The sequence below is a fragment of the Lutjanus erythropterus genome, chromosome 9, assembly GCF_056507025.1.
Source record: "Lutjanus erythropterus isolate fLutEry1 chromosome 9, fLutEry1.hap2, whole genome shotgun sequence".
NCBI lineage: Eukaryota > Metazoa > Chordata > Actinopteri > Lutjaniformes > Lutjanidae > Lutjanus > Lutjanus erythropterus.
The window spans coordinates 15176128-15190061 of NC_139325.1; the positions used below are offsets into that span (position 1 = coordinate 15176128).

The 13934-nt window shown below is 38.6% G+C and overlaps 1 protein-coding gene across 1 annotated transcript; it reads right to left on the reverse strand.

Annotated features, from left to right (window-relative positions):
• Positions 1–967: 967 nt before the first annotated feature.
• Positions 968–11079, reverse strand: entpd3 (ectonucleoside triphosphate diphosphohydrolase 3). Its single transcript, XM_084726257.1, has 9 exons — positions 10942–11079; positions 10449–10566; positions 8483–8642; positions 6091–6250; positions 5710–5937; positions 3879–4142; positions 3684–3794; positions 3307–3444; positions 968–1377 (listed from the first exon to the last, which is right to left on the reverse strand). Exons 1-9 carry the CDS (start codon positions 11074–11076, stop codon positions 1189–1191), a joined length of 1503 nt encoding a protein of 500 aa, XP_084582383.1. The 5' UTR covers positions 11077–11079; the 3' UTR covers positions 968–1188.
• Between the last annotated feature and the right edge of the window lie 2855 nt (positions 11080–13934).

Sequence of the window (13934 nt, forward strand, 5' to 3'; positions counted from 1 at the left end):
TACAATAAAGCTGTGACAAAGTGCTACAAAAAATGAATCTGCGAGTGAAAAGCTTATGTTTTTGTCTGAGGGTCCATGTTTGTATGTAATGCACATATAGAATCTCATTTTGAGATTACATAATGTGCAGCATGTTCTCACTCCCAAATCATCACATTCTGTGTGACTCATACAGATGTGCACAGTACCCATTTGCAGTTGAAAGCATGCAGGCTTTTCAAGTGACATCAATGTAAACATAGTTTAAAGACAGAGACAGCCCATGCATGGAGGGTTAGATGGATGAATGGCTTGAGCAAACACTGGACTTTCACCAGGGTTCTTGTCCCATGTGATACCAAAACATTATTAAAAGTTGTTAGGCGCGTAACGTTGTGTGTGTCCCGTGACTTTTCTCATGTGCATTAGGATTTGACTTTTGTGGTGCAAGTCACTTCAGTGATACATGACTTAGGTGTGTCACAAGACTTTTGTGCTTCAAGGTGCTTCAGTGACACGACTTTTGTCGAGTGACTTTCATTTTGTGAGTCACCTCAGTGACATAATGTAGTTAGGTGAACCCCTAACATGGTGTTATCCTTAAGCTAACCAAGTAGTTTTTTATGCCTAAACCTAACCAAACTGCGACCATTTCATGGCATTAATCATGTGTTAAGAAGGCTTTCTGGCCACGACAGATACAGCTGCTAAAAAGTACTGTGTACTTCAGTATCAGATGCAAAGGGGCAGTGACAAATTGTCATATGTGATGAGTTGGGATGAGAATGCATCAACCATTGTGTTACCTTTTTACCCGTAAAACAACAATATTTCCGTTTTGTGTTGCTTGAAAAAGTAAATGTGAAAAATCCCTTTATTTAAATGTATGTGAGTTTTCCCTGAGGTACAAAATTTAAAAAATGTTTCTAATACTTTTTAGAAGTGTTTTTTACTGTCCTGATAAACCACTCTCTCGTATGAAGCTAGCTCAGATAAACAGTGAGATGTATTTATTTTTAGGCTCATAAAAATTCTGAAAAATGAAACAGAGGGCAGTAAATGGCTCAGGCTGAAAAAAACCCCAAAACATTTTCATTAGTAGCTTTCAGTACACAGTAAATGTCTTGGCTCATGCTACTATAGCGCTCCAATTACAGCAGCCCCCACAAGGCTTACAATGGCAACTCATTCCTTCTGTAACATGCACTCTCAGTAGCAGGTGCGAATCAGGATGATGAAAACTATAACACCAGTTACAATGATTAGTGCTGAAAATAGAAAGACGAGGCCGGCGAAGACGGGATTTGTCATGGGGTAGATTTCTTTCACTTCAGACGGGATCATGTTGGACATACTCAGCATATAGCCCAAACTCCAACCTATGCTGGTCGATTTTATCTGAAGAGAAGAGAAGAGAAGTTCTCACAGTGAACTGGAAATACTGCTTCACGCAGCTAGTACATCACTTTGCATGTCTAGAGAAGTAGAGAACATGAAACAGGTCTGTCACAAAGCGTCATAATTACAGCTCTGGGGTAAAAGATGACTCAGAACACCCAAAGATCATCCCTGTAAATAATCCAAGCGTGCCTGTCTAACTTCCTCTCAAAGGACCTAATAACCAGCAGGCTTGCAGACTCCCCGCAGGCACTAAACAGTACACATAGCACACTAACCCTCTTGTTGGCAGGACTGGAAATTGGGAGCACTGCCAGCTGTTGATGAACGTTCTTGTGATCAAGTCTAAAGGGTAGCCGCCATGTAATCTGGAAACTGTAATGTGTGACTTTTCTAATAGTTGCTAGCTTTCTTTATGACCCATGAGGGATAGACAGAGTGTCACAGACGAGGAATCCCCCCTCTGTTGAGGGACTTCCTTTGTGAGCAATGCTCCATGCCCTCAGGGTCTCTCACAGTAATACATTGCCTGCTTTTCACTCTGGCCTCAACTTTTTGAGTGCAGATGATTGGTATGCCTGCCATCCATCATTAGTGGGTCCCAATGGGTGGCCTCATACTTGTATATGTTAAAGGGCACCTATTATTGTAAATTCCATGCTCTATATTTTCAGTCTGGGATTCCTGTAGAGTAGCTTTGCATGACTCACAGTTCAAAAAGATCCTTATTTTTCTTCTATGGCCCTTAATAGTGTGCTGTGCAGATGATGTATTTTATTTAGCCAGCCCAGAAGTTAGCATTGCTCTGGTACTCTCCACAAATACCAAACTGGATTTTTTCATTGGATTTTGGATTAGTGCAGAAAATAAGCTCTGTTGCCAACAAAACTTTACTACTTAAACATTTAGTTCAAGATCATCTTCAAAAACGAACAGCAGTTTTATGATTTTTGAAGCATAAATATAATCACTAGAAGTAAAAACCTAATGTTACAAACTACAGCATGATCGCATGGTTCATGTCATCACTACTAAGAGACTAATGTCTGGCATGATGATTTTAATGATGATTTTAATTTAATGTCTGCAGCAACCACTGCAGTCTCATTTAGCTACTTGTTAGCAATCACCTTTTTCTAAGATTTGAAAAGCTTATAACAAAATTGTGAAAATCTCTCAAGCTTGACCTTACTTCTGGCAAAAAAACAAAAAACAAAACACTGTATCCAAGACAAAGGAACTGGAAGTGCCAATATGCTAACTTGCTTCCATGTTTTAGGACTTCAGGGATTCATGCATTCACACTCTGTCTGAAACAAGCCAAATTAGCTCCGGTCTCTTTAAGGATCACCTCGCTACAGCCTCACTTTCTTCTGATTGAACAACTTCTCAGAAGCCTGTCAAGGGTCAGCAGCCATGCTTGTGAACACTGCAATAACAGACGCCATGGAGCGGAGTATTGGATGCCAGGTGTCCCTGATTACTATACAAAAACACAACTTAATTCACTGATTATAGTGAAATCGTATCATATTTCAAAAAGAAAAATATTTCCTTGTCTTCCCTGTGATGTCCTCTGGCGTCTCTGCTTTAATTTACAGCTATTTACAGAGATTCATGATGGACAGACAGTTTTACTAACTTGTTGGCGGTTAGCTACTTTAGCTGCTAGTTGGCTAGTTAGCTCATAGATAAGTCTAGTTGGCACTATCTCTAGATCCATTTTCTGAACTCAGCATAAATCCACCAGAGACATATTCGAATGGTTGTATTCTTAATTTTCTCCATCATGTATAATATTTTACGAGAATATATGGACACAGAGAATAAATAGAATTGATATGTACTGACTTCATAAAGGACAGCAGAGGACAGTAATGGGAGCAAGCCACATGTTGATGAAAATTACACTTTTTTTGTTCAACCAACCTCTCTTTCGAAGACAATGTTTTTCCATGTCTCTTTGTCAAACTTGTATCCTTCTGCCAGCAAAGTGAAGACATAGTGAGCAGAATAACAGTAAGTCTTGAGAAACCTCTCAGAGATCCAATGCTTTTCTTGCTTCAGCTGAAAGAAAGAGAAAAGAAACAAACATCAGAGTTCATCCTCCTTCATCCTTTTTCATCATTCAACTTGATTTGGTTGTAGTAAAAGTAAAATGATTGTTAATTGTGATTTGGCCATTGTGCTTTTAGAGGCCGTTCAGGACCACTTAGTGTATAAAAAGACTTTTTGTGTGGCTCTGTCTTTATTTGCTTTTCTCTTCCTTGTGTTGATATAGCTGTAAACCAATGTGAAGAACTTACCACTGTCCAATGCGTGTGGCAGAACTTGCTAACTGAGCTGTTGAATTGGTCCAAATCTGATGTGCCGTTTATCAGCAGCGCCCTAGCAGTGTAGAAGAATCCTGCATATGCCTGTCAGGAACAGGAGAGACACATAATTATTTCTTTCTCATGTTAATCTTTCTTCTTGCTTCTGTTTTATTTGCACTGTGTTACCATAAACTCTCCAGTGACTGGTGGCTGCTCGACCCCATTGAAGGAACACTGCAATGACGAACAAGTCTTGAAATCAAATATGGACTCCACTGTGCCCTTGCACTTGTCTGAGTCGCCGGTTCCCACCATGAAGAGATCTTGATCTGGGTTGTAGCCTTGTGGTTTCTTTGTGCACTCTGTGTCGTATATAAGTGAGGCCTTCATGGTGTTGTTGTAACCTTGAGGGTAGCAGGGGTTAATAATATAGGCGGGGTCAGATGATTTCTGCGACATAAAGAGGAGGAAAGAGTGGAACAGGAAGAAACATGGGGGGATGAGATAAGAGAGAACAGTTTAGGCTTGATGTAAGCACAGCTTTCGACACTGTCAATCACTCTACTCTCCTCAGTAAGCTTCAGCATGGGTAGGTGTACTGTAACACACACTACAGTTGTCCCATTTGTCAGTCAGGTGCTTTTCTGCAGCTACTGATCATTAAGTGTCCTCATCTGCATGGTTGACATGTGGTGTACCCCAGGGTTCGATACTTGGTCCTATTTTTTTTTTGTTTGTACACGCCCCTCCTTGGTTCCCTAATTAGCTGATTCAAATGTGTCTCTTTATCACTGTTGATGCAGATGATATTCAGCTGTATTATTGACCCTAATTACCTCTCCACCTTGCAAGATTGCCTCACAGCTATTATCGACTGGATGTCAGGTAATTTTCTCAAACTTAACCCTGACAAAACAGAAGCCCAGAGAGTGTCTCTAAAAAAAAAAAATACAATGCATTGGTCCCTTGGCAGCAAATGTTAAGCAAGCCACAAAAACCTACAAGTTTTCTTTGACCAATACGTGAAATCTGGTCTTATGTCTTTGGTCTAATGAACAAGACCTTCTGGCTATTCCAAAATACAAGCTCAAAAAAAAGATAACAGAGCTTTTGCAGCTATGGCTCCCACCCATTGGACTTCTTCTTCTTCCCCTAGCTATAAAAAAGACAGAGTCAGTTGACAGTTTTAAGAAGGGGCTAAAAACTCACTCACATGTAAAGTGTGGTAGTTTCATTATTTTTATTGCCTATTGTCGTTTTGTTGCTTTTACAATTATTTCGTAAGTACTTCGATCTGTAACGTGGTAGCTTTATTGTTCTTGCCTATTGTTGCTGTTGTCTTGTTTTTAGTACTACTTTGCAAGTACTTTATCATGTAATGTGTGTTTGCCCTCTTGGTAGTTTTTATTGTTTATAGCTGTTGTTTTGTTGTTTTTATTATTTTATGCACTGTACAGCACCTTGTAACTGTGGTTTTGACAGCATCCAACTGTATATAAACCATCACCTATTTACTTGAATTACACATTATCACATTCAGATGTAAATATATACTCTAAGGTTAAAATTTTATATCAATACCCTGCTGCAATTTAATATCCATAACATATTCTCACATCATATCATATGCTATGTATCTCCAATAAGCTGCCAGAAATAATGCATTTCTCACAGACTACCTTGACAATATTCACGATCCGATCAATATTCTTAATGACATAATGCATTCTTGACTTGTCTCCCTTTGCCTCTTAGCAAATCGGGGACAGCAGTGCTCAGGAATCAATTCTTAACTGAGCTTTAATGGATTTTTAGTTTGCACATGTGTGCACATTTCAACTACCATGTGCACCACACACACAAGCACTTAAACAGGAGCATAAAAAACATGGATGGCACAGGGAGCAAGGTCAGGAAAGTACCACCACCCTTATTGGGCCTGTGAGATGTGACCTACTGATAGACACAATTTCTTCTGCACTTACACATGTAAAAGAGGAAAAGAAAAGCTGTGTACCTGGACTACTTTGTCCAGAATCCTCTTCTCAACTTCATTTTTTCCATAGCAGAGGTAACTGTGTGTGTAGACATTGTAGGGATAACCATAGAGTTTGACATACAGGTAGTCAGGCCCCGTGAGATTATCCTGGACTGCAAAGGCGATCTGTGTTGATGCTCCACCGAGATCCATGGACCCAACAGTCTTTGCCCCTTCTGGCCGCATATAACTGTTCCACAGGTTTTTCTGTAAATATGAAGAAAATGCTTAGTATATAATGAACAATGTAATGGCATGGTTTGTGAAGGAGTGTTCCTTTTATTGTCTTTTTTTCACTTCTAAAAGGATTAGTACATATTTACCTACATAGACCAGATTAGATCAACCACAGTGTCTCACCTCTAGGAAGTTTCCCATGAGGTAGTTGACGGTCACCCACCCATACAGGCCTTCCTCTTGACCACTGATGATGGATGCGTTTTGGAAGTCGAAAGGCAAAGAACTCAGGTATTCTCTGAGACTTTCCAGGATATCATTGGACCTCTGTTCATCCATCTCACTTATAGCAAAACAGAAAAAGCAACAAATTACAGTTCTTACTGGAAAGAGTGGCGACCTCCGCCCAGGGACTACCAATGAAGATTAGCTTTTTGTTATATCTGGTACAACACATGTATTGAGCCAAATAAACAATGATTAAATAAATAAATTAATAAACAGGAATGGTCAGTAAAGTGGTGAAAATGCAATTAATATAATTAGGGATGCAGCAGTGGCACTTTTTTTCAGACCAAGTACAAGTACTTACATTTAGGCACTTGCTGATACTGAGTACTGATACAAGTACTTGATGCAATTAAAGTTCTTACAATAACTTTAAAAAGATATTTCATTTTTATCAGGTGCTCCTCACTTTCTAACTGTAACAACATGTTGTTGTTTCCTACTGCTAATGTAATCATAGTTACTATATACATTAAATTTTTGGGTTATTTGCAGTATTATTATGGACTTGCAGAATTAAGTTTACTGCTATATATGATTATTACAATATCATTTACAGCACTTTAACTAGTATTTTAATTACATTTACATGTGTACTATTTAAGTTTCTTCTTCATGTCCCTCTTCCCTAAGAGCTAATTAGTTCCTACCTGTCATTGTTAAAGGGGGCACAGGTACGAGTGCGGTGCCATGTGTGCAACAGGAATATTTACCCTGCTGTGAACCCCTCGTGCCACTGGTGTTTTTTCTTTGTCTTTAGATTAATTGACTGAAGCATTTAACACTGGGACTTATAGGACAGCAGCCTGCAGGTTTACTCTCTGTGTTTATTTCAGTTTTACATGGACAAGTCTCTCACTGATGACGGTACAACCAAATAAGAGGGTAAACATCAACAAACTCCTCAAACTCTGCATCATGTTGGTTCTTTAGGTCCTCCCTCAATTTGCTTGTGCTAAGAGGTTACTTTTCGTGATGTGGTACTCGGTGTGGGGTATTGGAGTAGTTTTACATAGGAGTATGAGTGCATGAGGAAATTATTGGACTGATACCCGATGCTAGTATTGGTATCGGTGCATTCCTTTCACTTTCACTTTCTTGTAGTTTGCCTTGCTTTGTTCAAAAGTTAAAAAAAAAATCTAAGCCTATCAGCAACTTTAAAACTTCCAAATGAATGCTACACTAACAGTAACACATGCATTTGCATCTTGAGTTCAACTGAGATGAAATAGTATGAAAATTTCAATTCATGATCATAGTGACGAGAATTACCAGTTATCTTTATTATCGTGGTATTGTTAAAATGTGCTGATATAGTTAGTTTAAAATTTAAAATACTAATACAAACACTGAAATCATTTCATAAAGTTTTATCTTGAAAACCTCTCAACAATTTGAAATGGTATCATCATCATTGTCATTTATCGTGAAACCAGTTGTGGTTTTATCCCTAGCATCAACCAAGAGCAAAGACATGTCTGTAACGTTGTTCAGCTGGGCAGGTGATGGCCACTCTCATGCATTTGCAAACATGTGACCTATACGTATTTTTAACTATTTTGACATAGCAGTAATAGTAGTGGTGTAAACACGTGTTACCAATGATACTAATTAAGGTTCTGTACTGTTTAACAGAGTAAGGGTGCTCCTACTAACCTTAATTAGTATCATTGGTGACACCTGTGTTTACCATACTGCTTCACTAACTATGAGGTTATCCCCTGGGAGTCACTTTACCTTAACACAAAACCAGGCTAGTAGTTTCCTCTTGCTTCCAGTCTTTATGCTAACCTAACTAAGCTAAGTTAATCGTCCCCTGCTTCAATGCCAACATCAACTATAACCTTAAGATTTAAAGTTTTAACTCATGTCTAACATTTACACTTATACTATATGAAAATAAGAAAGTCAAACAAAACACTAAACCCATTGAAATGTGTTCTGTCCCAGACCTTTCATCTAATTTCATTGTTATTGAACCAGCACAAGTAGTGACCACAACACTGTAAATGCCCCAGGACCAGTAATGTTAGCGTGAATAAAGCTTAGTAAACATCTCATGTAACTCTCCACCACCCCATGTATGGACTTTCCAGGATAACTGTTACAACATCTCAGCTTGTGAATTTTGCCCAGCCTGTTGTCTAAACATGTCTTCACTGCTGGGGCTTTTGGGAACCATGCATGAATGGGGTCAGTTTGATTCTGATCCTTCCTGCCTCCAATACATTATGAGTGATAGCAAGAGAATGAACCCCAAAGCTAACTTATTTTAACACTCCCTTACTGTAACAGTCTCATTCCGGCAGTAGCTCCCAGAAAGAGAGGTGTGGATTTGTGTTTTTCAGCAGGAACAATTTGCATGACTTGGTCCATGCAGACTTGGAATGCTTTCCACGATTCTGCATCTTTCTTTTCGTCAACTTTCATCTCTGAGATACCATCACCTGTGGGCAAAAGGCCAAACTCAATTATATTCTTAGGTATAGACACAAAAAGTAAAATGCCCAAGTTAACATGTTTATGTTGACATTTTGAACTTGGTCAGATGAATACAGGTTGATGTCTCAAATTTCAAAATGCTCAGTAAGCTTTTGCTTTCATTTTTCACTTATGCCATACTTCAGTTTACTCTACGCCTACATTTTTTTATATTTCCAAGAATTTTGATAACACTTTATTTGAAGGGGTTTGCATACAACTGTCATTTCACTGTTATAACCATGCCATGACACATATCATGAACATGAAGGAGTCTTTATGAATTCTTATGAATGTTGTAATTAACTGACATTTGGTCAGTTATGTTACTTTTAATGAAAAGGTGACATTATTTGAAATGTATTGGTTATGACAGCTTGACATTCATAGGCCCAATGATGTCTTTCCTATGACAACTTCACCTTAACCAAGACTAAAAATGACGACTCGACATGATCATACTTAAGGAAACTGTTTAGCTTTATGTTTTAACATTATATTGTAATATGTGGTGGGTTTTAACACCGGCTGCTATGGGGCCATTATAAGTGTGTCATGTAAATTTTCTTTGACTACAACAAAAATTTTGGACCTGTCGTAAAGATGTTATTAAATGTTATAAGGCCAGTTTGACACCAGAGTATAGTGCCAAGGACATTTAGGTTACAGAGTTAGCTCATGGACAGACAGTGATTAGCTAGAGTACTTGTTGCTAAAGCGGGCTTACTGCTGCTGTCTGTTATTTGTTGTTGGCATTAGATGGGTAGTGTGGTTAGCCATGCTAGGTGCTTAAGTAGTTGACTCAGCCCCAGGGTGCGAGGAGCCAGTCCCACCAAGAAAACCACATCAGTTGAGGCTTTTTAAAAAACAAACTTTGAGTCTTCTGGATGCAGTCTGTTTTTGTTTTTGTTTTTTTAAGTCTTGATCAATAGCAATCTGAAATAAACACTTTTTCCCCTGGTGCTCATAATGAAAATAAAAGAAGAAACTAAAGAGCCAACAGTCTTGCCTCCTTGTTGTTGACAGTTGCACATGGTAGCATTGCCAGCATCTACCAGCTAGTTTGACAGGGAATACAGTGTCAGTGTGGTTTTCTTGCTGGGTTTGGCTCCTGACATCCCAGTGCTGAGTCTGCTAATTAGGCAGCTAGCTCTACAACTAACTCAGCCGTCCAGCTAACTCCAGCCACAGATAACAGCAGACAGCAGTTAGCCTACTTTAGCAACAAGTAAAAAAGCTAACAGCCTGTCTGCCCACCAGCTTACTATGTAAGCTAAAACATTTGAGGATATTTTTTTGACAAGTCCAAATGATATCATTTTCTTGAAGCTCAGGAAATTATTCATGACACCTTGCAAAAGCATTCAACAATGTAACCAAAACTTATTCACAACTAAATGACAAGTCTAAAATGTATAATTTTACTTAAGGTAATGTTAAATATTCATTCAGCCTGTGTCAAAACCAACCACATATGACAGTGTAACGTAATGTTAAAACATAAAGACATTTTTGTCTTGGTTAATGTCAAGTTGTCATAACAAAGACATCTCAAACAATGTCAACTTTGCATTAAAAGTTGCATAACTCTGGTTGACACTTAATGACAACATAAACATTCATAAAGATTCCTTCGTGTTCATGACAGGTGTTGTGACATAGTTATGACAGTGTTAATAAAGTGTTACCAGCATTTCTTAAATTCTTAAAAAATGTGGAACTTTTACATACAAAAGCTGCAGCATGCTCTTCTTGTTTCAGAGACGACTCACCAGCAACTCTGCAGTTCTTTATCTCAGTCACCACTCCTGTCTCATTCTCCTTCTCCCCTGGCCACTCGTACACGTACACATTGGAACGAGATGAACCGGAGTCTATCACTATGCCATACTGAAGAGGAGAAGAAAGAAAAAATGTTACCGAGTCCCATTTTTCCACTTCAATTTAACTACAGACCCCCACTACCCTTCCAGTGCCCCTTTTTAAAAGCACACATGGCCCATCAGGACCACCATTCATCACCGAGCAGACTGATGAGAAAGCCTCTTACCTTGACCCTGACATCTGGAAAACATCTCACATCACATTCACATCTGAGTGTGGGGGAGCTGGAGTATGTGTTTGTATACATGGCTTTCTCTCGCTCTGTGCGTGTGGATATTTTGAGAACTGTTCTATGAAAAATGTAACTTATTTAAAAAGCCAAATACCAAGTGCTTGCAAGCCTATGTGTGCAGCGTTGGTCTTTTGTGTGTATGCATTCACCTCTAGGCTGTACTCTTTAGACTTCCAGGTGTCTTGGATGACAGCGACAGCAACGAGGGCAGCAATACTGGCCAAGAGGAGAATCAGCACTCCTGCTATGCGACACTTGTAGCCCATTTGCTGTTTGGAGGCCATTTCCTGGCAAGAAATAGGGTAAAAAAAAACATGGTTCACTAAAAGCATTTTAGCTTTTAAAGTGATGACATGTGGAGATACTTGAAAAGTGATGATGAGCAATAATAGTGCACTTTATTTACTTAAAACTAGAAAAAGATGTTGGCAGCGTTAATAATATTGATTGAGTAAGCAAAACCACCAAGTTTCAACACATAAAAGGAAACTATCAGACAGAAAATGCTGTTAATCATGACTGGCTGTAAGAATGATTTTTTCTGTTGAAATGCTTACGTTTTATTATAGACAATGAAAACCACCACATGATTATCTTTGATCAATTTAAAGGGGCCGTTCACCTGCAAAAATACATATCTTTCCTCTGGCCTGTGGTGCTGTTCATCCACCTAGATGGTTTCGGTGTGACTTGCAGAGTTTTGGAGATGTTGGCTAGAGATGTCTGCTTTCTCTCAAGTAGATGGAACTTGGCTTGTGCGCTCAAAGTGCCCAAAAAAGTTTGAAAAATTCAACACCAGTGTCTCTTTCCAGAAATCATGACCTGGTTACTCAAAATAATCCACAGACTTTGTCTTGAGCACTTCAATGAAAAATATTTTTTTTCTATGGGAGAATCTACCAGAACTACCTTCTTCCTTTAGTAAAATCTACTGGAACTACACTCTTACTTTCTACTAGAAAGTTGTTCCCAAATGAAACTGCTCACAACAAGCTCTGTGGATTAACTTGAGTAACTAGTTCATGATTTTTGAGAAGAGACATTACTGTTTTTCAAATGTATTTTTTGGCACTTTAAGCACCACAAGCTGAGAGCCAGGCAGACATCTCTACAACAACATCTCTAAAACTCTGTGACTCATGCCAAATCATTCTCGACAGATAAAAAGCACTATAAGCCAGAGGAAAAATATACATTTTTTGATTTGTTGGTGAACTGTGCCTTTAAGAAAAGTGTACAAAACAATGACAGGAAATTATAATTTGTTGTGTATGTTTTTATGATCCGCAAAGGAGAATACAAGCTGTTAAGAGAGTTTTACGAGGTCTAAGTTCCTCACCAGATTAAATGTTAAGAACAGCCAGTCTGCCGTAAGAAAACAGGCTGTAAAAACAGCGCAGTTCAACAGCCAGCAAACAAATTTGCTGCCGTCTCATAAAAGCTGCTCATGTTTGAAATCTCAAAGCTTTCAGTCATGATGTTTATATACACATGAATTGCATGTGAAGTTGGACTCAGATGCCTTGATAGCCATGCTGGTGAAGCATGTGTCCACATAATGAAGAACACTGTCAGAACTTGTTCTGGCCTTTCAGATGGGCAGTAGAGTGTGTAGGAGCTAAATTACAAAATCCAACATAAAATTACTGCCAAGTTTCAGTATTGCACAAACCCACTGGATAGATAAACCTGCCATTGAGGATATTTATGTTTGTTTTTTGTTTCACTGTTCCTAATGGCTTTAAGGACGCAGCCAGACATTCAGTACTAACAGTAAAATCTAGAACAAACACACCTATGACAAGGCTGCAGGCAGTGGAACAATACTCTGTCCAGAGAAAGGTTTTTTCAGTCAAATCTTAAGCTTGTTCACAAACATGGCATGCCAGAAACTGCTGTGTTTGAGTTTTCTCAGTGACAGAGAAGTCTTTCTTGCCAGATCCACCATGTGTACTTCTTCTACACAAAAATACTTGTCATATGCAAGACTGTTGTTCTTACACCAGACATGCGTTTCTCATGTAGTTGTATGGAAGTGCAAGGTGGTTGCCATTACAGGTCACTCACAAATTGTATCATGAACCCAAGCTCTTTGTTCCAAATCACATGCACACCTTTGAACTCACTTTTTATGATGTTTTTTAAGGTCTTTTTGTACCGGGGTGCAAATAGGCACAGCTATTTCAGATTTTCACACCTGACCCTCTTATTTCAGCTATAAAAAGAAACAAATTCACTGGGGGCAAGACACGGTGGTAGATGAAGAGATTAGGTACAAGGCTTTCTTGTGGGATAGCAGGGTCAGATTCCTGCCCTGGGTATGTGACACTAGTTTGAATGTATGGCAACAAAACATCTTGGTTAGTTTTAGGGAAAGTTCACAGTTTGCAATGCAGGTGCAAACAATCAGCTATGCAAGTTATGTACACCTGGATGTAAATAGCACTGTCACTCCCCCCCCAGGTGCAAATAGCCACATTAGCTGGGTGCAAATAGCATCTGCCTTTTTTCATTCTAATTTTCTGGTTTAATTTATTTTCCTGCCATGTAATTAATGCCTTAGGTATTTGACAGTTCATTTTATCATTGGTGCTTACAGTATGTGAAGATAATCTTTATTTAAAATATATATACATAACATGTTATGTAATAGCAAAGACAGAATAAATTAATTTCAAAATATCAAGTGAAGGAAAATAGTGTAATTTTCTTTAAGTCATGAAATAAACTAATCAGTATGAACAGTGACACAACAATGCACATTATTCAACCTGTCTTTGCTTAAACTTGTTGAGACTGCCCAAATCATGCTGTTTTTTCAGCTGTGTGTGGTCATCAGTGATTGCGACATTGTAATTACAACCTTGTGTCCGTCTACAGCTACGAGGCAGTGCTGTCTCAGCCTCGTCATAGGTGTTATTATTGGACTGTAAAACAGTTGTTAAAGCAGCATCGCATTTTTCTGTTTACCTCTCTATCTGTCACCTTTATTTCTTATTTGTAAGTGACTGTGACTGTATCTGTATTTGTAAGTGACTTTCTTTTTAAGCTGTAGTAATCCAAAAACAAATATGTGACTCCACATTTGTCAGCAGACTGTAACAACACCGTCCGCAGTTTCAGTATTTGTTATTCTTTGACA